The sequence below is a fragment of the Taudactylus pleione genome, unplaced genomic scaffold (genome assembly GCF_031769625.1).
Source record: "Taudactylus pleione unplaced genomic scaffold, aTauple2 ptg000038l, whole genome shotgun sequence".
In the NCBI taxonomy this organism is placed as follows: Eukaryota; Metazoa; Chordata; class Amphibia; order Anura; family Myobatrachidae; genus Taudactylus; species Taudactylus pleione.
In genome coordinates this window covers 1,943,063-1,969,495 of record NW_028284440.1, presented here as the reverse complement: position 1 = coordinate 1,969,495, position 26,433 = coordinate 1,943,063, and the positions used below count along the sequence as shown (strand labels likewise).

General features: G+C 42.5%; 1 protein-coding gene across 2 annotated transcripts in view; it reads right to left on the bottom strand.

Moving 5' to 3' along the window:
* Nucleotides 1–26,433, bottom strand: part of RAP1B (RAP1B, member of RAS oncogene family) — a 99,063-nt gene that overhangs the window by 11,914 nt on the left and 60,716 nt on the right. For both annotated transcript variants that reach the window (XM_088452483.1, XM_088452482.1), the window contains 3 exons: nucleotides 17,239–17,307; nucleotides 11,266–11,322; nucleotides 3,548–3,688 (listed from right to left, as the gene is read on the bottom strand). In XM_088452483.1, the coding sequence (XP_088308609.1) occupies nucleotides 3,548–3,688; nucleotides 11,266–11,295 (171 nt within the window). In that variant the 5' untranslated portion in view covers nucleotides 11,296–11,322; nucleotides 17,239–17,307. The remainder of the gene's footprint in view (nucleotides 1–3,547; nucleotides 3,689–11,265; nucleotides 11,323–17,238; nucleotides 17,308–26,433) is intronic.

Below are 26,433 nucleotides of genomic sequence, written 5' to 3'. Positions count from 1 at the left end.
TAAACTAAAATCCTGGCCTGTGTATAATTGGTTAGATAAACTGTCACTTTTCTAAGATCACCTGCACCATCTTTCAGATTGAGGTTTGGACTGTTCACATTTAGGGGGCGATTCAGACCTGGACGCAAAAGCAGCACACTTTCGCTGCCATCAGGGGCAGGGTATGCAAATTCTACGATCACATGGCAAGGCTTAAGGATACCCACTATGTCTTAGAGAGTGACGGCAGAGCGAACGCACGCCGGTCTAAAGATGCTCCCTTTTCCTTGCAGCACACGTCATCTCCAGGAAGTGTATGTAATATCAGTAACATCGAGAGCCATTGGAGCTGCTCGTAGCCCTTGAGGTAGACCCTACCCTGCCGCAAGCACTGCGATCACTGCAGGCTGAAATACAACCAGGTGACGTATACAATGACGCCTCCATGCTAATTATGCACGCCCATGAAACGCCGTTAGAACACACAGGCACGCCTGCGTTCACACATACACATGCCGGTTTTCATAGACCTTCCCCTGACACCACCCACAAACAGCACGGTCACTCAGAGTAGCGCTCAGTCTGTGTACTACGAGCGCACGATTCCCGATCACAGTGACTGGCTCGCGCACTGCGATGCATACGCAGACGGGCGACTATCTGCCGTAGCGTGCGTTCGCGGCTTAGCGTCCGGGTTTGAATCAGGCCCTTCGTTCTCTGCACATGCCTGGCCCCCAACCTTCCTGGTATTGAATTTAGCAGCACAAATAGTTTCACCTGCTGTGGATATTAAAACCGCTGACGTCAATAGATACTATAGTTGAAAAGGGCGTATGCTCAGATAAAATAAAACAAATTTTTCAGAGATTTAGGTAATGGTAGATAGGTAAGACCTATTTAAATCTAACATGACAACTGATCATATATGAAATAGCATATGGTAACATTCCCATGTAGAAAAAGAAGAGCCAGCACATCCCATATCAAAAAAATTGAAAAGAAATGTTAAAACCAAATATGACTACATATATCTCCATAAAGTAAAAATAGAGGGAATCAGGCAAAAATAGCAGCAAAATCTATACAATGACATAGGACCAGATACTTATCAGCATATGAGCAGCAACAAAGCGTGCCCGAGCCAAGAACGCCATTCCAGGTCAGCTCAGCAGCTGTTTCGGTGTGTGAATAACAGAGTGATCAGGAGCACATGGTGTTATACCGTATGGAGATAAAAGTAGTCATATTTGGATTAAACATTTTTTCTATTTTTTGATATTGGATGTGCTGGCTCTTCTTTTTCTACATGCAACATTTTTATGTGCTTAGTGGTGTGCAGTGCCGTATCTGGACGGCAGTGCACCCTGTGCAGCACTACCGCCCGTCTCGTTCCCACCCGCCCCCCTCCTCCCCCTGAGCGCTGATCTTTCCGTCCAGGGGGTGGAGGGAGGGCGGGGTCCTCTGCCGTTCTTGGCGCGCAGCGCACCAATGCCTAGGTCTCCTACTGCAGACCTCCGGAGCCGGGAAGTGTGCAGCCGATGACACTGGAGGCTTACGCCCTGTGCGGAGGCAGTGGCTGCACCACCCTCCCTACGGCCCTGGTGGTTTGTGGAGTTTGTCTAAAGTACAGTGTACCACTCCGATGTATATATTTAAATGACCACACACAGAGTGACAGTGCACCAGAGCCACCAATGCAGAGGGAAGCAGCCATTTTTCGGAGTGAATCAATGTTTTTGAAAAGACCACCCATCATTTCACTAGTAACCAATGCCTTTATTTATTTAAAAGATAATCATGGTGATGATGTGTACATGTAACAATACTGAGAAATAAAAACCACATTAACAAGAACAGTACTGTGTAACCACATCCTCCTGGTTTGTGCAGTGAATGTACAATGTCACTCTAATGGTTTAACTATCAATTTGAAAGAAAATACACCCTTTTGCCACATAATTGTAATTTTCCCTTGAGAGAATTACTGTAACAGTTATTGCGTGCATTGCTTTAATGTGAACATACCTCAGTGCCATTGAAATGTAAAACCCTATCATGTAAGTGCTATGAAGAGGAAGGGAGTACATCCGAAAACAGCAAATCAACTAATAAGTTGCATCTGCAGCAACACACACGTTTAAGTGCCCACACACATAGCGATCTGCACACGATCCCATGATATGTGCGATTTCCCCTGAACTCTCGCCAGGCAGCTGCCCGGCAATCCTACTCACGATTTTGAAGCACGGCAGATCTGAAGATGTGATGTACGATGAGCAGGGACACGCATTGGCATCGTGATCGTGAGTGGATACTCACAATTTGGCCATATTTTACACGATTTGTCGTCACAATTCGTCGAAATCGGCCAAATCGGGTAAAGTATCGCTGTGTGTGTGGGCAGCTTACGTTTCAGAAATCCTCTACAAGTACACATTCATATGGCCAATGCATGTCTGTCTCCAAGGCAACATGTTTTTTTGCACATAGACTGGTGATTTTACTTACCAGGTTGGGGGAGGGGGGCAGGGAATGATAAAGGGTTATAAATGATGAAGTGGCTTAAAATATATAACTTGAAACCTACATTGAAGCTTTCTCCATTGAAAATATCTAACTGAGAATATTTATTTTCATTTATAGCACATTTCATTATGTGAATACAGCAATACAAAACTGAGGATGCTCACACCAGTTCTGGTGCACAAAATTATTAAGAGCTCCACTCTAGAAAACTGAGGTTGAAGACAATTGCTGTAAAAGTATTTAAATAAATTTGATTGCAACAGAGAAAACTGGTGGCAAAAGTAGTTTCTCCCCTATTTTAGATCTACATTTGATCGCTGACCAGTACAATGTGGTGGGCAGTAATGCATTCAGACTGATCAGATGAACCTTTTTTCTTTTGTTACAAAGGTCACGATCCCTAGTCCGGACTATAAGCTAATGTTGAACTAAAACAGTCTACATGACTGCACTCAGTTTACAGAAGGTAAAAGTATGCACAGCTTTCCAAAGCAAACAGGTGAAATAACAATGCCCACCAAAATGCAGTAAATTTTTTAAAGCTCATCCTTCAAACAGTCTGAGGAGCAGGACCACGGTCACATCTCCTTCTCCACATTGTGCCTGCACAATGAATAGAAACCATACACACTGACAAATAGTCACCAGCAGCTAGATTACATACACAGTGTATGTTTGGACAGTGATGTGATGTATGTGTGGCTCCTATTGTTCTCCAATGGCTTCTTCACAAGACTTTTGCTGCAGGAAGCCAAGGTTACCTATTCCCAAAGTGTCTCAGAAACAGCCACACTTTTTACTTTACAGACAAAAAAAAAGTCTGACTGCCCTGGACCTTCCACTTCCATGTTATGAATACTTTATTACCCCACACATCTTACATACTTCTCTCAAAATCCATACTTTCATTTTACAATACATTTACTATGCTCATACCTATTGGCATGGGTGCTTAATTAGACAGTCCAGATGAGAATAGTAAATTTAAAAAACAATTAATCCCTAATCTCTGTCAAACTATCAGTGCTGCCAAACTGCTTACATCATCAGTGTCTTTGACTCGGAGGATTTGTTCTCTGAGGTCCTGTAAATCATTAAATGTTGACTGTGCAGTTATGGAGTACACTAATGCAAAGCCTTGCCCGTTCTTCATATAAAGATCCCGCATTGCTGTGAATTGTTCCTGTAGCAAAAAAAAGTGAACAAAATAAAAACTGGGTTATATTTGATTTAGAGATTTATTGGCATAAAAAAGAAACCCAAACAACTAACAGAGATATTACAGGTATATATGGAATTGGTATGCATTACCGCTGGAAGGCCGACAGATGAAGATCCCAACAGGGGAGGTGAGTAGGCTATCCCTCAACCTCAACCCCCCCCCCCCCTCCCCCAGGCCCAACACTCCCTTAGGGGTGCCTAATCTCCCCCCAGGGGTACCTAAACCTAACCCCCCCTCACCGCACCCTAAACCTAACCCTCCCGGGAGGGTACCTAGCCCTAGCCTCCCCCGGGTGTGCCTGACCCTAACCCCCCCATCCCCTAGTCCCCCCGGGAGACCCTAAACCTAACCCTCCCTCCCCGTGGCTCTAAGCTCCCGACGCCCGGCTTACCTACGATCGGTATGCCAGGCGTCGGGCTAATGGTAGGCGTCAGTATTTAGACGCCTATCATTAGTCCCATGCCGGGATTTCACTGAGATGCTGACATTGGTGAATAACAAATAATAAAAATCGGCAACTCTCCCTGGGTCTCTAATAGAAAATCATTATTCACTAATGTCTAGGTCTTGACCTAGTATTGTCTGTATATATAATTCTGAAGAATTATTTTTTTTTATTATTTCGCTGCTTATTTATTAGTGAGATATTAATAAAAGTCAAGTTTTATTCTATATTGGTTATTCACTTTTTGTGCACTGCATAGAGAACAACACTTTTTTGTCTCCATGTGCTTCTAGATTAGATATTGTTGTCAGCAGTAACACCCTCATTATGATTAAATAATGATATAATAATTTGAAGACATTGAGGTTTCAGAAATATTATTAAAAATTATAATATTAATAATTTCTTCAATACCTGTGCAATGTATCACCTTTTTTTGCTATAGGTTACATATACTGGAAAAGTGAAAAGTTTCCAGACACTGATGTACAACATTGTAATGCAGAGGTTAATTGAGAAGTTGTGTAGTACTGGATCAGTGAGAGCAAGGACCATTTCCAACATCTCCTGTAACAGGTAATAATGTAGCTACTGTACTTGCTTTGATAGGTACAAAGTGAATATGGTTTTACCCAGTACATGATCACCAGGGGGTTGGGTACGGGATGCCGGTGCTTAGGATCTCGGCCGTCAGAATCCCAACGCGGGCATCCCCGTAGTGTTAGGATACCGACACTTGTGAGTAAGTATCCTAACACAATCCTTCCCTCCCCGCAGCCTAAAGCCCCCCCCCCCCTGTAGCCTACCCATAACCTTTCTCCCCCCGCAGTCTACCCCTATACCTTCCCCCTAGTGCCTAACGCAAACCCCAATACTTACCGCCGGGATTCTGGTGCCAGCAATTTGAGCGCAGGGATGTAAACTACATCCCTCACCAGGAAATTACCTCTAAGAGTTTACACAGTTTAAAAAAAGTTTGGATTCACCTTTTCAAAAATGGGTGCCTCAAACTTCCACTGCCAGGATGAGGGAGACATCTGGCTCTGTAGTGTATAACTAAGCACCATTATGTCACTATGCAAAACTTCTTCCTCCAGCCCCCACCAACAGGTAATACCGTGGGGGAGAGTTACGTATTATTCTTACTACTGAGCTCCTCATGTGTGCTAAGATCAAGTGGGAGAGCACTGTAGAGGTATTTGTGCAGGTTGCATCCCACTTGTCCTTAGCATTGATGGGGTTAAAGGTTCTCGGTCTCTCATCCCCCCAGAAAGTATTATTGGAGCCATATGTTTTCTTGTGCTCTCTGGGGGATATTTATAAATATAAAATAATAAAAAAAATAATGGTGGTGCTGCTCGTTGCGACCAATCGGATCCTAATTTTACTAGTTTAATACAGTTTGCAAAGTGAAAACATACATCTTATTGGTTGCTATGGGTAACACCACTATTTTTACACTCTACAAATACTGGGTTGTATGACCTGTACTGCAAAACCAGTGGACCAAATGGTTCAAAAGGTCATTAATGCTACAATACATACAGTCAGGTGCATAAATATTGGGACAGTGACAGAATTTTCATATTTTGCCCTCTATTCATCACCACAATGGCTTTGAAATGAAACAAACAAGATGTGCTTTAACTGCAGACTTTCAGATTTAATTTGAGGGTAATTACATTCAAATCAGGTGAACGGTGTAGGAATTACAACGGTTTCTATATGTGCTTCCCACTTTTTAAGGGGCCAAAAGTAATGGGACTATCAACTCAAAAGCTATTTCATGGACAGGTGTGGGCTATTCCCTCGTTATTTCATTATCAATTAAACAGGTGAAAGGTCTGGAGTTGATTCTAGGTGTGACATTAGCATTTGGAATCAGTTGCTGTCGACTCTCAATAGGAGATCCAAAGAGCTGTCGCTATCAGTGAAGCAAGCCATCATTAGGCTGAAAAATCAAAACAAACCCATCAGAGAGATAGCAAAAATGTTAGGTATGGCCAAATCAACTGTTTGGAACATTCTTAAAAAGAAAGAAAGAACCGGAGAGCTCAGCAACACCAAAAGAACTGGAAGACCACGGAAATCAACTGTGGTGGATGACAAAATAATTATTTCCTTGGTGAAGAAAAACCCCTTCACAACAGTTGGCCAAATCAAGAACACTCTCCAGGAGGTAGGTGTATATCTGTCAAAGTCAACAATCAAGAGAAGACTTCACAAGAGTGAATATAGAGGGTTCACCACAAGATGTAAACCATTGGTGAGCCACAAAAACAGGAAGACCAGATTAGAGTTTGCCAAACAACATCTAAAAAAGCCATTACAGTTCTGGAACAACATCCTATGGACAGATGAGATAAAGATCAACTTGTACCAGAGTGATGGGAAGAGAAGAGTATGGAGAAGGAAAGGAACTGCTCATGAGCCAAAACATACCACCTCATCAGTGAAGCATGGTGGTGGTAGTGTCATGGCGTGGGCATGTATGGCTGCCAATGGAACTGGTTCCCTTGTATTTATTGATGACAAAAGCAGCAGAATGAATTCTGAAGTGTTTCAGGCAATATTATATGCTCATATTCAGTCAAATGCTTCAGAACTCATTGGACGGCGCTTCACAGTGCAGATGGACAATGACCCGAAGCATACTTCCAAAGCAACCAAAGAGTTTTTTAAGGCTAAAAATTGGAATGTTATGCAATGGCCAAGTCAATCCCCTGACCTGAATCCGATTGAGCATGCATTTCACTTCATGAAGACAAAACTGAAGGGAAAATGCCCCGAGAACAAGCAGGAACTGAAGACATTTACAGTAGAGGCCTGGCAGAGCATCACCAGGGATGAAACCCAATGTCTGGTGATGTCTATGCGTTCCAGACTTCAGGCTGTAATTGCCTGCAAAGGATTTGCAACAAAGTATTAAAAAGTGAAAGTTAGATTTAGGATTGTTGAGTTTGTCCAATTACTTTTGGCCCCTTAAAAAGTATGAGGCACATATAGAAACAGTTGTAATTCCTACACCGTTCACCTGATTTGGATGTAATTACCCTCAAATTAAATCTGAAAGTCTGCAGTTAAAGCACATCTTGTTTGTTTCATTTCAAAGCCATTGTGGTGGTGAATAGAGGCCAAAATATGAAAATACTGTCAATGTCCCAATATTTATGCACCTGACTGTAGACTTAAATTAAGTGATTGAAAGTTGCATACCAGGTATTTGTTTTTTTCAATCCACCAGCACATCAAAATATGCAGATCATACTTCTGATACAGACAATATTCAGTACAATAAGTTGGCAGTTCTTTGAGCAAACTGCATTGATGTCAAAACAATGTGCCAGCTTCATTGCAGTTAAATGAAGCCCCAAGTGAGATGGACTCCACCTCAATAGTTTATGGTCTTTTCACCTTCAAATGACTAATTTACTGGCATGTACATACTCTCGTGAAACATAACATATTTTGCTTTAGGATTAGTCCTCTATCTTCAGACATGCATTTAAGCATTGTAGAGTTCATATTCAAGAATGGATATGACCGATCTGCTGTGTCAAACCTAAATACAGCACTGTGCAAACGTTTTAGGCAGGTGTGCAAAAAATCCGGAAAAGTAAGAATGCTTTAAAAAATAGAAGTGTTAATAGTTTATTTTTATCAATTAACAAAATGCAAAGTGAATGAACAGGAGAAATCTAAATCAAAATCAGTATTTGGTGTGACCAACCTTTGCCTTCAAAACAGCATTAATTCTTCTAGGTACACTTGCACACAGTTTTTGTAGGAACTTGGCAGGGAGGTTGTTGAAAACGGGTTGGGTATGATATCCCGGCTGTTGGGATGCCGCTGTGAAGAATACCGACAGCGGCATCCCAAGAGCCAGGATCCCGACACCCATAGAACCTAACGGTGAGCACCTTTTCTATCCCCCACCCCAACCCCTACAGTAACCCACCCTCCTCAGTGCCTAAATCTAACCTCCCCCTCCCCGCACCCTAAACCTAAAACCCCCTCCCCGGGTGCCCTAAACCTAACCACCCCCTCCCCGGGTGCCCTAAACCTAACCACCCCCTCCCCGGGTGCCCTAAACCTAACCTCCCCCTCCCCGGGTGCCCTAAACCTAACCTCCCCCTCCCCGGGTGCCCTAAACCTAACCTCCCCCTCCCCGGGTGCCCTAAACCTAACCTCCCCCTCCCAGGGTGCCCTAAACCTAACCTCCCCCTCCCCGGGTGCCCTAAACCTAACCTCCCCCTCCCCGGGTGCCCTAAACCTAACCTCCCCCTCCCCGGGTGCCCTAAACCTAACCTCCCCCTCCCCGGGTGCCCTAAACCTAACCTCCCCCTCCCCGGGTGCCCTAAACCTAACCTCCCCCTCCCCGGGTGCCCTAAACCTAACCTCCCCCCCAAGCCCCCTCAGCCTAACCGTCCCTCCCCAGTACCTAACCCCTCCCCTAGTGCCTCACCCTAACCCAGCTAGCTAACGCTACCCTTCCCCTGCATCCCGATACTTGCCTTTGGGATGCAGACTGTCAGGATACTGGTGCCGGGATCCCGACCCGTCGAGATTTTGGTGCCAGTATTAAGACAGTCAGCATCCCGCATGCCAGGATGAAGACTACATCCTGTTCCAAACATCTTGGAGAACTAACCACAGATGTTCTGTGGATGTAGGGTTGTTCAAATCCTTCTGTCTCATCATGTAATCCCAGACAGACTCAATGATGTTGAGATCAGGGCTCTGTGGAGGCCATATCATCACTTTCAGGACCCCTTGTTGTTCTTTACACTGAAGATGGTTCCTAATGACATTGGCTGTATGTATGGGGTCGTTGTCCTGCTGCAGAATAAATTTGGAGCCAATCAGACATCTCCCTGATGGTATTGCATAGTGGATAAGTACCAGCCTGTATTTCTCAGCATTGAGGACACTATTAACCCTGACCAAATCCCCAACTCAATTTGCTAAAATGCAGCCCCAAACTTGCAAGGAGCCTCCACCATGCTTCACTGTTGCCTGCAGACAGTCATTATTGAACCACTCTCCTGCCTTTAGCCAAACAAACTGCTTTCTGTTACAGGCAAATCTTTAAAATTTTGACTCATCAGTCCAGAGCACCTGCTGCCATTTTTCTGCACCCCAGTTCCTATGTTTTCCTGCATATTTGAGCCGCTTGGCCTTGTTTCCATGTCAAAGGTATGGCTTTCTGGCCGCAATTCCTCCATGAAGACCATTTCTGGCCAGACTCTCCGAACAGTAGATGGGCGTATCTGGGTCCCACTGGTTTCTGCCAGTTCTGAGCTGATGGCACTGCTGGACATCTTCCGATTTTGAAGGTAAGCAAGCATGAAGTGCCTTTCATCTGATGCACTAAGTTTCCGTGGCCGACCACTGCATCTATGGTACTCAACATTGCACGTTTCTTTGTGCTTCTTCAAAAGAGCTTGAACAGCAGCTCTTGAAACCTCAGTCTACTTTGAAATCTTTGCCTAGGAGAGACCTTGCTGATGCAGTATAACTACCATGGCCGCAATTCATTTTAAAGCGATGATGAATAGCCCTGGGAGGGAGCTCCAGGAGATATTCAATTCAGCGCAATGTTTGGTCCGACTAAAGGATTGCTTCTCGCACCCCGCTGGGGCTGCGAGGAGAAATCTGTTAAAAGTGCCGGTCGCGTGGCGCTAACAGCCTCGCGGCCTGCACTTTAGTCGGAGAATGGCGTTTCTCGCAACTAAACATCCAGGTCAAGTCGCGAGAACCAGCATTCTCCGACTTAACAGCGCGTTGAATTGTTAGTCCCGGGAGCTTCCTTCAGCATCCTGTTGAATTGAATCGCGGCCTTTGTGTTTTGTTGCTGTGCTCAGTTTTGCCATGGTGTATGGCCTGTGACATTAAACGGTCTTCAACAACCTCACCTTTGTAGCAGAGTTTGGCTGTTCCTCACCCAGTTTTAAGCCTCCTGCACAGCTGTTTCTGTTAATGACTGTGTTTCAACCTACATATGAAAATGATCATCACCACCCCCCGTTTGGCATGATTGGTTAATCATACACCTGACTATAGTCTTACAAAATCCCTGACTTTACCTTCAAAACAGCATCACATCTTCTAGGTACACTTGCACAATGTGTGGTCACACCAAAAAGTGATTTGGTTTAGATTTCTCTTCTGTCCATTCACTTTATTTTTATCAATTAACAAAATGTAAACTATTATTATCTTGTATTTTTGAAAGCAATCTTACTTTGCAGCAATTTTTCCATACCCGCCCAAAACTTGTATATACAAAACACATGCTGTATCATTATAATGAAACGGTGTAGTTATATAAATAAGTAACTGGAAAGTAGAGAAGTAAATGAGCAACCAAAGTGGCCATTTGTTGACAAATTATTGATGCACTTAAATGTGATTAATTACCCAGAACACTCAGGAGCTAGTTTTGCAGAAAAGAAGGGGTCTCCTGTAACTGTGAGCACCATATCTAAAATGTATTTAATAATGGCCAGTATCACTTCCACTAACATATCTATCATTAAATCATTTAGAAGAGACCATAACAACTGGAGGAAGAAGTAACACTTTGTGATCAGGTCTTTGTAGAAGACAAATGCAGGACAATAGCAATTCACTTTCCTTTGTGGATCACTGGTTGTGAGATAGAAACTGCATAAGTGTACTAAACTCATGCAGACTGTACCCAAAGCTAATGGCCATCTGCTGCAGATCTATAACTGAAACCATTAGCAAACAAGATCAGTGTTGGAATAAAACAAACCGGACAATGATCAAAAAGGCAGCTTAAACTAAACATGCTGGAAGAAGTTTAGGTTTAGACAAAGCATTGTGAAATCTTGTTGTACTGAAATCACACTTTATTGTGTCTAAATTAGGGATGTGCAGGCTCGGTTTTACTCGGATTTACTCGGTTCTTATCGCCACTTTACCGCAAATTCGGATTTATTATATTGGCTATCCAAAACACATGATAGGCGATAGCCAATAAAATGCCGTTTAAAGATCCGAGTAAATCCGAGTAAAACCGAACCCGCTCACCCCTAGTCTAAATAGCTAAAATGTACTAAGAACATACCGTTCCTGCAGTGTCTAAAATTTCGAGCATACATTGTTGACCGTCAACTTCAACTTGCTGTTGAAGACAAGAGGGGAAAAAAAAGTTATTATAAAAAGTCACCCAATAAATCAAAGCTATTTAAAAATTACAGTTTACTATAAAATCCCTACCAACATACAAACATGGCAAGAAAGAACAATGGGAGAGATGTAAGAAGAGTGGTGTGAAATTTGCTATAACCAGCTCTATTTCACACATATCAAACATACGAAAGCAGATAACAGAAAAAAAACACTTCTCTATGACAGTGGTTCCCAAACTTTTTCGAATAATGGCGCCCTAGACTATCAGCATTTTTTCCACGGCACCCCTGGGCCAAAAGTTTCTTATTGAGAAATTCAGCAAAAATTGAATGAAGTAAATTGTGCTTATATGTCACCCTTAAAGTCAGTTATGTGGTGGTTGACAGAGCTGTGCTTTTTTTTGTCCACATTTTTTATTGGCAGCCATTAGCACTGGTTTTGCCTCTCACACTGACAAAAAAATCATTGTTTTTGGTACTGGACCATCAACCCGATGCACCCCTGCAAGTCCCCCGAATCACTGCTCTATGGTATATGCAATTAATTAATGACATCGCCGTTATCATATTGTATGGCAATGGATAATCATTCAGATGTTACTAATGGCCCGTACACACGGGACGATCAGACTACGATCAGATATCGTTGTCTGACCGTCCTGCATGTTTGATATCGAACATCCAGCACATGCACCAAACTACAATAACGACCCGCGTTCGTCCCTATAGTAAACAGGCTAACCTGGTCGATATAAATGTTCAAACGATATCGTTATTGTCCTTTTTATCTGACAGTGTGAATGCACCATAAAAAAGATAAGCGCACTTTTGTGGCTTAACATTTTTTCACATATCGGCAGACGTACTTGCCGGTATGTTCAAAGGCGGCGTCCATGGGGTCAGACTGCGCACAATATCTTGTGATGTTTGCAAGATCTCCGAATGTGCAGTGGGCAAGACACAGTGCATCAGCACTAAGCCTATGGCACTTGCGGGACTTGCACGGATCGTTTTCTCTCCCCCACTTCAACGGCAGAGATGTTCTTACATCTCAGTTATTGCTTTCTGCTTCAAGTCGATAAGTGGCGAAGCAAGAAGAGCTATAGTGAAACAAGCATAACATCTCTCCCAATGTAGAAAAATATATCATAAATAGCAATTGAAGGAACATACACAGCATAAGTTAAGATGGTCACAGGATCCCATTAAAAATTGTAAAGAATCCATGTATTATTCTTTAGGTAAGCTTGGGGCTAGAAAAGTGGCACTGGGGATGAAAGAACCAGCATGCAGCCTGCTCATTGTACAGGATGTTTTAGGACCACCCGCCAACCATATTCTTGTACCACTTTAGAAAAATTATGACCACACACGTTATCATTTTTATTAACCATTATGTATATAGTGCACACATACAGAGAATATTTAGTCATTCACAACAGACCCTGCCCCAGCGGAGCTCACCATCTTTATTCCTCACCACACTATGGTTATTTTTAATCTTTTGGACAGATGCCAATTAACCTACCAATATGTTTTTGCAATGTGGGAGGAAACCAGAGTACCCAGAGAAAACTCATGCAAAACACAGGGACAACACACAACTCCACACAATAAGGTCCTTGATGGGAATCAAACCCAGGACCTCAGTGCTGTGAGGCAGTAATGCTAACCACTATGCCAACTTTCATCCAACAAACCAACTGTTAGAAAAAGTGTTACATATGCCATAAGACCCCTCCTCTGCAGTTTTTGTCATACATCCCCATGCCCACCAGTTTGTCACACAAGCATCCCTGCACAGCTGCTTGTCACATGTGCCTTCTCCCTAACCACTTGCACAGCTAGGAAAGAAGACAGTCCCTTAAACTGTCATTGTAATTATGATGTAGTGTGCATCTCTCTCACACTGACTTGTTGCATTCATGTGCTGTTGACATGTTGAGTGTACTGATCTGTTTTACTTTGCTGCTGGATATGTAGCAGTATAATGGCAATAAGTCTTCACAACACACAGAGCTGCCACTATATAAAAAGCTGGCACCGCAGTTCATTAACAATGATTAGGTAGGCATTACATTAACCATGCAAGTCACTGAGCAAAATGTTTGATCATTTAATCAGTAATGATCCTATTTAATCCAATATGTATTGGTGATAGAAAAATAAAGATAAATAAAAAAAATAACAAACATGTTGAATGAAGGCAGCCAAATTTAAAATGGTGGAATAAGGCGGCAAACTTATGGCCATTACCGGAAAGGCTACTTGCCTAATAGAGGTGTGCATAGCCATATCTCTAACTTTGATATGCAGAGCCATACACTAATGTGCACCATCATATCTGATAGCAAACATATTTGAAATTTAGATTTTTCAAATAGGAAATGTATTCATTTAAGTAATGTAACATTTACACCATAATATGCACATGAACTTTATAAAACAAAAAGTAGTAGTAGAAAAGAAATTCCACCCAGTCACTCCCTTCCTGTATCTATAAACACCACCTCAGTTAGTGACAAACAAAGTGACTTCCTCATATGTACAGCAGCACAAGTTCTCACAATCACCAACAGCATGGCGGTATAGCAGTCAGCATTGCTACGTGTGTGTGTGTGTGTGTGAATAAAATTTGCAAGTGCCACTGGGACATGGACAGATTTCTATGATTAAATATGTCTTAACATACATCTGTGGACAAGGCTGTATGCTCAGCACACATCTCATTATCATATTATTAGCTAATCACTTTGATGGAGCATTGTCTGGCAATAACTGCTATACCTGCAAAGTAACATTCTATTAGTGCAGGGCTCCTACAGAGGTGTCCTTTTAGTATGGTTGCTTCAGTCGTTACAAATAGCCCCACTTGGTGCGCCAGGTCCCATGTAACTCAGCCGCGCAGTGTGTCTTTCTGTTCAAAATGTGCATATTATTTGCATCATTAAAAGACAAAGAAGCGACAAAACTACATTGTTAGCATACACTGATCAATGGGGTATGTGACAGTCTGAATCTGTATAAAAAGGCCCCCAGTGCGAGCAGCCATGGCTTTTCCATATACCAAGTTCCACTGTGTTTTGTCTGCGACTTTGCATGTGTGTAAAACCAATTAATGTGCGGTTAAAGTCACAGCCTACAGATTTTCGCTACTTCTACGATTTGACTAAAGATGAACTATTAAGAAAAATACGGTAAGCTACTCCTCAGTTACACAGAATGTCTCGTATCATACAGATGTGTCCTCATACACTACTGCTGCAGTCGCACCTAACAGCCCTTCTTGGCACAACTGGTCCTGGGAGACTTGGCTTGCGCTGAGCATCTTTCACACGTCTTTTTCACCTGAAAATGAGTCTTAGTCACAATATGATGCCACAAAACAGCTTCATGTAGCTGCACTGATATGCACCACTTGTATATCCGTGTGTGACTTAGTCTGATCTGTATAAAAACTGCTACAATGCAGCAGCTACAGATTTTTTCCCATTGCAAGTTCTGTTCTAACACCAGTGAAAATCGCCAACAAAGTGCTACAACAATGTGCATCTCAGAAAAAAAAGATATTTTAGCCAAAGTGAAACACTAATTGTTTCTTTTTTTTTTTTAGATACTAGCTGGTCTTATATAAGCCACGTTCTAGCTGATGTCCAGCAACAGCTCATAACATTTATGTGAAGAATAAATAAAATGTCACTTGCAGTTAGAATGATGTGCAAGCACTGTCCCTGCTTTTTAAAAGCTGCAGGCTATGGAAGTCCATGGCTATACACTGCAGGAACTGCTGACAGAATGCTTTTCAAACTCTGTACTTGTACTTTCATTTGTGAAGCTTAGTTGAACAGACCAAGCACTACGCAGGAAAATGTAACCAGCTTAATGTTTTCTAAATAGAAGAACACAACAAATATATATTTGTCAGACACCCTACGTCTTGCCATTGATTTTTAATTGCTCTGCACAGTAGTCTCAAAACTGGGTTTCTCAGCGTTTGGTGCACACATCCCCAAGAGCAAGGGAGGAGGAGGAGGGGGGTGTGCGTTAAATTCTATTGGGCAAAATGTTCGATCTGCATCTCTATTAAAGAAAACTCTTATAAGGTCTACATTCGGTGGTAGTTTGTTCCAGAGCATCTCCACTCCTTGAATCTCTGCTGGAGACAGTGTGGACAAGTCGGTTCCTTTTCTCATATCTGGTGGTCCTGTCCACATATTGTCATTTTCTGGTCCATGGTCCAATCTACCTTATCAGCTATGGTCACCCTTGCTACCCCTCTTGCCACTGCCTTGCTTCTTCTGTGTGCCCCAGTCCATCAACTATCTAAACATGAGAATAAATTGGTCCTACATATCTCCTTTTCTGCCAAGTACCAGATCGCTAGATCTTGGAAGCAGCCACACCCCCCAACTCGTCAACAGTTTCTCAATCGCATCTGGTATGTGGCCAAAATGGAATATGTAACGAGCCTCCAAAGCAACACGGTGGACAAATTTAACGCAATCTGGACTCCTTAGTACAGCACCCAAGGTGTGACCCCTCCTGGCCTTTCCTAATTCTCTGCTAGTTTTATATACTTACTTATTTATTTTCTCCTCCCTTAGCTCCTAAGCCGTCTTCCCTCATTTCTCAATCTTCTTCCCCCAGCTCGCTCCTCCCCCTCTCTCCACTCCCTATTTTATTTCATTTTTTATTTAATCAAATATATTTTGTCATTCCCGACTATTTTCTTTAGTGGCTTTCTTTTTTTTATTTTTATTTTCTATTATGGCAATACATTTTAATGCCTGTTAATTGTTTCTTTTTTTCTCTTTGTGATTGAGATGTCTATCTATGTATGTAAATTATTTGTTTTTTCTTTTATCCTCTAAAATTTTCGGGGATTGAATCTCTGTTTTTTTTTCTGTTTGATATTGACCTCCCAATAAAATTATGGGATTATAAAAAAAATTCTATTGGGCAGCACAGATGGTGTAATGATTAGCATTAATGCCTCACAGCACTTAGGTCTTGGGTTCAATTCCTACCACAGCCTTAACTGTGTGGAGTTTGTATAGTCTCTCAATACTTGCATGGGTTTCCTACCACACGCCAAAGATATACCGGTGGATTAATTAGCTCCTGACAAAACATTATCCCTAGTGTGTATGTGTGTGAGCATGTGATAGGGAATATAGATTTTAAGCTCCAATGATGCAGTGACTGATGTGAATGGCTAAATATTATGGGAAGAACTGCAGAATATGTTCGAGCTATACAAATAACTGGTAATATATAAATAAATTAGTATTGTTAGAATAGAATTATAGAATACTGAATTAATTCCTGGAGTTTACAATCTTATAATCTAAATTTGCTAACACACTCCCAGGCAGCTAATCAACCAAACATTTTTTAACATATTGAAGAAATCCATGCAAATACTTATACCAGTTCTTCTAAAATAAACCATTGCAAACTGGAAGCTGTCATGTTTAATAATAAAAAGGGGGGAGATCAGTTGAAATTTCACAATATAGTTAATGTTCACCAAACATTTTATTTTATTATTTATTTTTTATCAAATTTGAGGAATAGACTTGTAAACAAGGGTTAAAAATCTAAGTTTTAATTGGTGTACATTGCTCCTGAAAGGGCAGTCATTAAATCACAGGCAACAAATAAACATCCACTCCCCCCAAAAAATGGCACTAAAAATTAATGCCAGGAATAATGGTATTGTGTACACAGGATATGGATATTTAAAATGTAATGTACTTAACATGGTCACATGACATGAAAAGTATGTTTTAGACATGGTTCTCTAAATTACAGAAACCTTAACACTTAAAAATTGCCTGAGTGAACAAGTTTGGTGGTGCATTCCACATGCAGACATTCATAGCTATAGACAGTCCAACATAACCCACCTTTCTGTAGGAGTCTTCTATTGTGGGGTCATATTTTTCAACAAAAATTCCTTGGACAAACTGGACAGTCTGTAACACAGGAAAAAACAGTGATTACATGTTAGGTAGACCAAGTGACACAGTTTTGATATTTTTCCAACATTTCAGGGATTCTACATTACATTTAATAAAATAAACAAGCATGTCACATAAAACTAAGTATGGTTACAATAAAATGTTATTAATTTATTACATTATTATTATTATTATTATTAATTGAATTACATTTTATAATGTTTGCAACAAAATTGGCAACCGAATTGCTCAGAATTTGTATACTAACAAAGAAATAAGTTTTCTTCCAAAACTAATAAGTCTTATGCAGCGTACACACTGTCAGATTTTAACGATACTATCGTTAAAATCTGACCGTTTCTGCCACCTGCAAACGACCAAGCGATTGTCAATGCGCGGGCACGTATGGTCGTTATCGACCATCGTCCATTGTCCATGCACGGGGGCCAACCTGGTCGATATCTACCAGGTTAGCCTGTTTAATATAGTTATAGAGCCATATCCAATTAGCCCCGAACACTGTTTGGGTGCTAATTGATCCCTGCGATCGGCGAAAAACAGATTTTTTGCCGATAATCCCTGATTTTCGACGATATTTTTTTTCATCCCTATTAATTTGGGCGAATTAATAGGATAGTTCGCCCATTAACACATAGGAGCCGCGATAAGCTCGCGGCCCTATGTATGCTCGCCTTTTTCTCGGGGCGGAAAAACGGCACTTATCGTGGTTTATTTTTTGGGACACATCAGGTCCCGAAGAAAAACCCCCAGATAAGTGCAGTCATCATGCCGACTACGGGGCTAATTGGATAGCCCCGAGCGAGCTAATTAGCCGTGGTAATTTATCACGGCTAATTGGATATGGCCCATAGTCTTTAATGAATGTGCTGGATGCTCGATATCTGATCATCCTGCAGGTTTTGGATGATCGTTAACTGATTGCCCCCTCATCTGACCGTGTGTATGCACCAATACAATAGCAGGTTACTGTCCAGCATGAAGCATATGTTTCTGGAGAGGCATAAAGGCAAAAATAGTGTGCAACACTTTTCTCATTCTGAAGCACCATATTTTCTCAGTTATACAACTACCTGACTTTCCTCTTCATTAGGCACACATCAGGAAGCCTTGGAGACTTATACAAACAGATAAAGTACACAGTATCTTTCCCTTGTACTGTTAATGGCATTACATACTGTTCTTAGCTTATCTAAATGTCTCCGGAAAAAACAGTGCAACATCTGCCTATCCCCATCAGTAGTACAGACGTAATAAGCAATATAACTTTAATCTAAAGAGTGACAATGCACAGCAACAATACTTTGGGCACATGTCCAAAGAACATAGTACAACACTGAAGGTGGCTAAATGAACTAAATTTCCTGTACAGAGGCAAATTTAACACACATTTGTTGCAGCTCCTATTATATATAAATGGTCATTTTACTAACAGAGGGATACAAGTAGTCTAATATTGCATAGTTGTATAGGAGTGCCTGTGACTAGAGCGATGGCCATTAGGGAAATGGCGCTAGGCTTAGCTAATCTTAAAAAAAAATAAAAAATAGATATATATATATATATCTCTATCTATCTATCTCTATATATCTCTATATATATGTATATATATATATATATATATATATATATCTCTCTCTCTATATATATATATATCTATATATATATATCTATAGATATATATATCATATATCTCTCTATCTATCCAGTCCACTGTGGCGGATTAAGAGTGCCGCCACAGTGGACTGTTATATGGGCTGATTGTTATCAGACCTATTGGAGGGCACCTATTCATTTGTTTATAGTGCTGGGAGTGCCATCCTTGGAAAATATATATATATATATATATATATATATATATATATATATATATATACACACACACACATATATACATATACATACACTCTACCATTCAAAAGTTTGAGGTCACTTAGAAATTTCCTTATTTTTGAAAAGAAGAGCACTTTTTTTTTCAATGAAGAGAACATTAAATTAATCAGAAACACACTCTATCCATTGTTAATGTGGTAAATGACTATACTAGCTGCAAACGTCTGGTTTTTAAAGGAATATCTACATAGGTGTGTAGAGGCCCATTTCCAGCAACCATCACTCCAGTGTTCTAATGGTACATTGTGGTTGCTAAGCGCGTTAGAAGACTAATGGATGATTAGAAAACCCTTGTGCAATTATGTTAGCACAGCTGAAAACAGGTTGGCTCGTTAGAGAAGCTATAAAACTGGCTTTCCTTTGAGCTAGTTGAGTATCTGGACCATCACGTTTGTGGGTTCGATTATACTCTCCAAATGGCCAGTAAAAAGAAAACTTTCATGTGAAACTCAACAGCCTATTCTTGTTCTTGGCAATTTCTCGCATGGACTATCCTTCATTTCTAAGAAACTGAACATTTCCTACAACGGTGTGTACTACTCCCTTCAGAGAACAGCACAAACAGGCTCTAACCAGAGTAGAAAGAGAAGTGGGAGGCCCTGATGCACAACTGTGCAAGAAGACAAGTACATTAGAGTCTCTAGTTTGAGAAATAGACGCCTCACAAGTCCTCAACTGGCAGCGTCATTAAATGTTTTCCACAAAACGCCACTGTCAACGTCTACAGTGAAGAGGCGACTCCGGGATCCTGGCCTTCTAGGCAGATTGGCAAAGAAAAAGCCATAGCTGCGGTGTAGTAGGTATTACCGTCGGACTAATGTCCGGCGGTTCAAATCCAGACAGCGGCAGCCCGGCAAGGGTGGAAATCCAGACAGCGGCAGCCCGGCAAGGGTGGAAATCCCGATCGTCCCTAAGGTAAGTGTCGCTAACCTAATTCCCCCCTATCCCTCCCTTAGGGGTGCCTAACCCTAACCTCCCCCCTCTAAGTGCCTAAACCTAACCCCCCCCCCTCCCTAAACCTAAGTCCCCCCGGGGGGGTGCCTAACCCTAACCCCCCCCTTACCCTAGACTAACCCTAACCTCCCGGGGGGGTGCCTATCCCTAAGTCCCCTCCCCCGGGAGCTCTAAACCTAACCCCACCCCCGTGGCTGTCCGTGCCCTGCATCACTTCGATCGAGATGTCGGGCGTCGGTCTTCTGGCGTCTGGTTATTGACAGGCGTCTACATTTAGACGCCAGTCATTAGTACCACGCCGGGATTAGAACGTCTGGAAGCCGGCGGTCGGCTTCCAAACTACATCCCCATAGCTGAGACTGGCCAATAAAAGGAAAAGATTAATATGGGCCAAAGAACACAGACATTGGACAGAGGAAGATTGGAAAAAAGTGTTATGGACAGACTAAACAAAATTTGAGGTGTTTGGATCACACAGCAGAACATTTGTGAGACGCAAAACAGTGAAAAGATGCTGGAAGAGTGCCTGATGCCATCTGTGAAGCATGGTGGATGTAATGTGATGGTCTGGGGCTGCTTTGGTGCTGGTAAAGTGGGAGATTTGTGCAAAGTAAAAGGGATTTTGAATAAGGAAGGCTACCACTCCATTTTGCAACGCCATGCCATACCCTGTGGACAGCGCTTGATTTGAGTCAATTTCTTCCTCCAACAGGACAATGACCCAAAGCACATCTCCAAATTATGCAAGAACTATTTAAGGCAGGGCTCGACAAATCCCGGGGGCCAGGTCGTCATGGCGACAAGATTTTACAGGGAGGGAAAAAGCAGATTTATCAGCCCCAGCGGCGCTTATTGCAGTGGGAATTTCATGCACAGTGTGCCAGCCCAGTGATTGCAGTTTTAATCGGGTCCTGTTACCTGTAGGACCTGCTGGTGTTGCGGCGGCAGCGTCTCCCCGACCAATCACCGTGCGGCACCTCCCCCCAGCTAGTCACAGCGCGGTGTCTAGCAAGCCAAACACCGCGCAGCACCTCCCCCCAGCCAATCACCGTGCGGTGTCCAGCAAGCCAAATCACCTCACGGTGTCATCCCTGCTAACAGTCTTCTCCGCGGCACCTGTATACGGGCAGGTGTATGGTCAGTGGTGCCGGGCCCATCTAGCAGCCGGCGCTCCTTCAGCAGCGCTGAGCTCTGTGCACAAAGGAGGCAGGGATGGTGGACACTGCAGAGAGGAGGGAGCTGCAACAGTGACCCTGCCGGGGGCTACCAGCAAGAACAAGGAGGTATCCACTACCCCATGTAATAGCTGCATAACACGCTTTTAATCCTGTAATTTTCCTACACTTTTGACCTGGCTCCTGGATTTTAGAAAAATTTGTCGTGCAATGGAGTGGCCAGTGCAGTCACCAGTTCTCAACCCCATTGAGCTGTTGTGGGAGCAGCTTAACCATATGGTACACAAGAAGTGCCCATCAAGGCAAGCCAACTTGTAGGAGGTGCTTCAGGAAGCGTGGGGTGAAATTTCTTCAGATTACCTCAACAAGTTAACAGCTAGAATGCCAAAGGTCTGCAATTACTGCAAAAGGAGCATTCTTTATTATTTCAAATAAAAATCATTATTTCTAACCTTGCCAATGTCTTGACTATATGTCCTATTCATTTTGCAACTCATTTGATAAATATTAGTCAGTTTTCATGTAAAACACAAAATTGTATGGGTGACCTGAAACTTTTGAACGGTAGTGTATATATATCTTCAGTGATTGGGGCATAACAAAGATGGGAGTGTAGGTGGTGTAAAGTAATGGGATTGCGGATCTGAAAGACAGAAAGAGGACATGCCGCACAACTGGATTCTTCACCCTATAGTAAATCTATGTGGGAGGGAGGTTATTACTTGAGGACAAACAGCATAGCCAACACTGTTCTTCATTTTGATAACTTCTTTACATTTCCTCCCACACTCCAGAAACATGCTGGTATGTGAATTGTCTTCTGACAAAAAAATAATAATTAAATCTAGTGTAGTGTTCAATCTAGTACTCGTGCAGTTCCTCTTTGCTGCCTGCGGTGTCACTCTCTCCTCTGGTGCTTCTAGCACACAAACTGCTGAATTTCAGCAGTTTGTTGCATCTGTTGAGTGTTTTAGAAGCACCAGAGCAGAGAGCGACACCCCAGGCAGGATAGAGGAACTGCACAGATTGTGACAGGTGCAGGGTGCTAGAATGAAGACTATAGTGTTGCATCCAGACTATAGATCTACATTAAAGAGGTCGACAATGACTAGACATACAGCAGATGTTAGACAGATAATAGGTCGACACACTAATGGTCAACAAACTGAAAAGGTCAGCACAAAAATGGTCAAATTTTTTTTTTAGGGTTAGTTAGGCACTTACCGGAGGGTTAGAGTTAAGCCGCATAAACACTAGATGATGTGTGTATGCAGCGACAGTCAGCGGGAGGCCCGGGAGGTCGGCAAGCTGGCCAGCAACGGCGGAGTGAGCGGGGCCATCGCCACGATATCCCCAGATTGGGCTGCATGTACAGTCGACTGGGGATATCGTTAGCGACCCATGGGAGCACGCATCGTTGGTCATTCAGAGCATACACACTGGATGATATGAAGGATATATCATTGAACATTATCGTTCAGTTTTATCATCTAGTGTGCATGCCCCTTTAGGCACTAGAAAGGATGGTTAGGGTCAGGCACCTACCCCAACGGTTGGAGTTAGGCAGTAGGAGGGAGGGTTAGGGTTAGGCATCAAGGGGAGGGTTAGTGTTAAGATTAGGGTTAGAAAACAAAAAAATTCATGTGTCGACCATTTTCAGGTTGACCTTTTGACCCTGTCGACCTTTAGTGTGTCTACCTATTTTCTGTCTAACATCTGGTGTCTATCTAGACATTGTCGACCATTTAACTATCTATTATACCACAACCCTAGTATGTGTGTGTTGTGATAGGGAACATGGGTTGTAAGCTGCACTGGAGCAGGGACTAATGTGAACGTCTGCACTATTCTCTGTTAAGAGCTGCAGAATGTGTGCGCTATAAATGTTAATAAATATATTGCTGACTACAGATCAAAGACATTCAATGTGTATTCGTCGACTGTGGGTATATTTTTGCAACAATTCAGTTGTGTAGCCCAGGCTGTGCAGTTGCTATGCTAAAGCTGCATACACACGGTACGATCTGTACCACCAACGACTTGAAAGATATCTTTCAGTGAAGTCATCCTGCCACATCTCTTAACAGGCAACGTTGACAATATCGTGCAAGTTGGCCTGCATGTACGGATGATCATAGATATTGGTATCGTTCATGCGCATAATTGGTCCTTCACTGAATAAAAATGATCTATATGAACGATATATCGTTGAATATAGTGATCGTTCATAACGTTCATAGATATCGTACCGTGTGTACGCACCATAAAGGGGCATACACGTTATCTTCATAGTTTTTGCATACAAACTGGACGATATAGCGAATGACTGAGCAATATCGTTATCATTCAAAATATCATCTAGTGTGTACGCACCTTAAGAGTTGAATCGCTGATTGTAACTGCCAGCTCAGTGCCATTAAAACAGCCACTGCTTCATTGGCCTACATGTAGACAGATATATAATACTCCACAGTAGGGCTGATGCGACATGTGCCAAGACGCATGGCACCGCAGGGCAGGGGGGCACTGTTTGGTGGCACCTGTCAATTTTCTGTTTAAAATCACTCTCACTTGTCGCTTCCTCTTCTTTTATCCACAGCAAATGAAGGTGCACATATTCTCCTGTACTTACGGGAGCCATCCTCTCTATATGACAGGTGCTTGGTACAAGTTCTGGGTATGACTGATACGAAATGTGTGATTTAAAATAAAGGATTATACAACTGAATGACAAGGAGCTCTTAAGTTATGTACATGAATGTGGTATAAGCGGATTGGTGTCTAAATCAATTTTCTTGGAGGGTTCTTAAAGTATAGGTGTTCTATAAATGTTCCACATGTGTGTGTGTCTCTCTGGGTGCCAGGGCTTGTTGGAACTTTATGTCCAACAGGCTGCGGTGGGGGAGGTTAAGGGGGCCCTGCCTATTACATGGATCTCCTCGCTGCTAATATTTGCTACAAGTAGTGCACTTTCTATACTTTGTCTGTGATCTACACTGCTGGCTCCAGGCTTGTGCACGGCTGTTCTGATGGACAAATCCTGCTGCAAGTGCAACTTCACCAGCGCTCTCCTACATCTAGAGCTGGTGAGTTATACTGCATAACTATTGTATCATCACTGCAGCCATTGGATTCACACTGTATTTAGCAGTGACACCTGGATAACAGTGGTACAAAGTGACCGGTGCCCCTTCATCATCGTACAAAATAAATCAGATAGTACAAAATAAAGCAGATATAGGGTAAATCAGATCAGTCATTCCCCTTCCCTGTGAGGCCACGCCGCTGTTTTGGGCGTGCTTATTATTTCCCTATTTGAAAAATAAGGGGATGGGGGCGCCAATGCTCTTTCTGGCCCAGGGCACCAAAAAGTCTAGTTATGGCTCTTCTCCACAGCTCTATGAATGATTGCCGTTCCTTGTTTCAGACTGTTTGTCTAAAGTGGGAGTGATCAAAGGGTATCAGGGGGTGAAATGGAAAGTCCTAGCGATACCACATTCCATTTTATCTTAAAAGTTTTGGTTACTCCCCTGCTGGGCTCTTTTAAACAGACTTCTGAGCATGCCATACAGAATTTTTTTTTTACATAAAACATAGGTATAAATTTCTCTAAAAACCCACCAAATTAGCAGGTGTATTGGACCATGGATAATGACGTTAATTTCTTCTTTATCTATCCTCCAAGTCCTCCCACTCCTACGCAATAACGAATAACTCATTATGGAGCAAGCAGAACCTGAAAGCTTGTATGCAGGTAAAACAATTCAGGATATGCCAGAACTATATAAATAAAAACTTCAAAAGCATCAGTCATACCTCATAGTGAAGAGCTTTCCATACCCCAAACACTTGTTGTACTCCCTCTCTCCATGAAAACACCATCTTTCCTTTTGTATTTTACATCACTGGGTACACACCTGGCCGACTTGTCAAACGACCCAGGGATCCAACGACAGAGCGGCCAATTGGTAAGCCATTACACACTTACCAATCTGCTGTTCAATGTATCTGTGCTGACATCACAAAAGGGCGAGCATTTCAATTTGCCTGCCTAGTTGAGATGTCGGTCATCGGAGATCCCCACACTGAGTGGGTCATCCTTACACACAGCCAGATCGGCAAAATATATCGGCTGTGCTGCAGGGCCAATTAGATATGTCTGAACAACGTCTTTTACAGACATGTCTTCTGAACACACATACAGATGCACTATGAGCTAGGTCATTTGTCGGCTGAATGAATGCCATTTCTCATAGTGTGTACCCAGCATTACGCTATAATGTACTTCATAAGTATATTAGAACCTATGTTCCATCACTGCCCACACAACTATATACATAGCAATGCAAGATCCTTAGGTGTATTTGCATGCACCACCAACCCATCAAAATGTCACTTAACCACTAAGGTTACTTGAGTAACCTTAGCGGTTCTCACCATTGAAATCAAGGGTGGGAATGGCTCATTGGCTGAGAGGCGGAAGGCTCGTCTCCCTCAGCCAATGAGCGCTCGGTACAGGGAATTCTTTAGTGAAATCCAGCCACTGAGCGGACATTTGGGTTCCTTAGAGGACAGTACAGTGTTCGTGGCAATTCATTTTTTTGCTTTGCGAAGACCGTGGATGCCTACTTGGAAAGAAGAGGACGTGATCCACGCTAGGAAAAGGTGAGAGAATGGATTTTTTTTTTTTTTTTTTTTTTTTTTACAGGTATCCGTGGATTTCTACTTCAACAAGTGGACGTAAATGGCTTCGGGGATACTAGGTGAGTATGTGTGATACTGTGAATGTGAGTGTGCATGTAGGTTTGTTTTACAAAATGTATAATTTCACGGTGTGTGTACGCCCATCTTAATATTTCTTTTGCAGGTGAACTACAGGTACCAGCGGGCCAATGATGCCCCAGATGCTCATACCTGTGGTTCTCCAAGTACCAGCATGCGGGGAGGTAGTTCTACTGCAAAAGACAATATTTTTACGTCTTTCATTTGCACCACACTTTACATAATTAACCCGCACTCACCGGCCAGGGGTGCTGGGGATAGCTCTGGGCTATCAAGCCTAGGCCTGGGGTGCCCTGGAGAGGGGGACCCCTTCAATGGC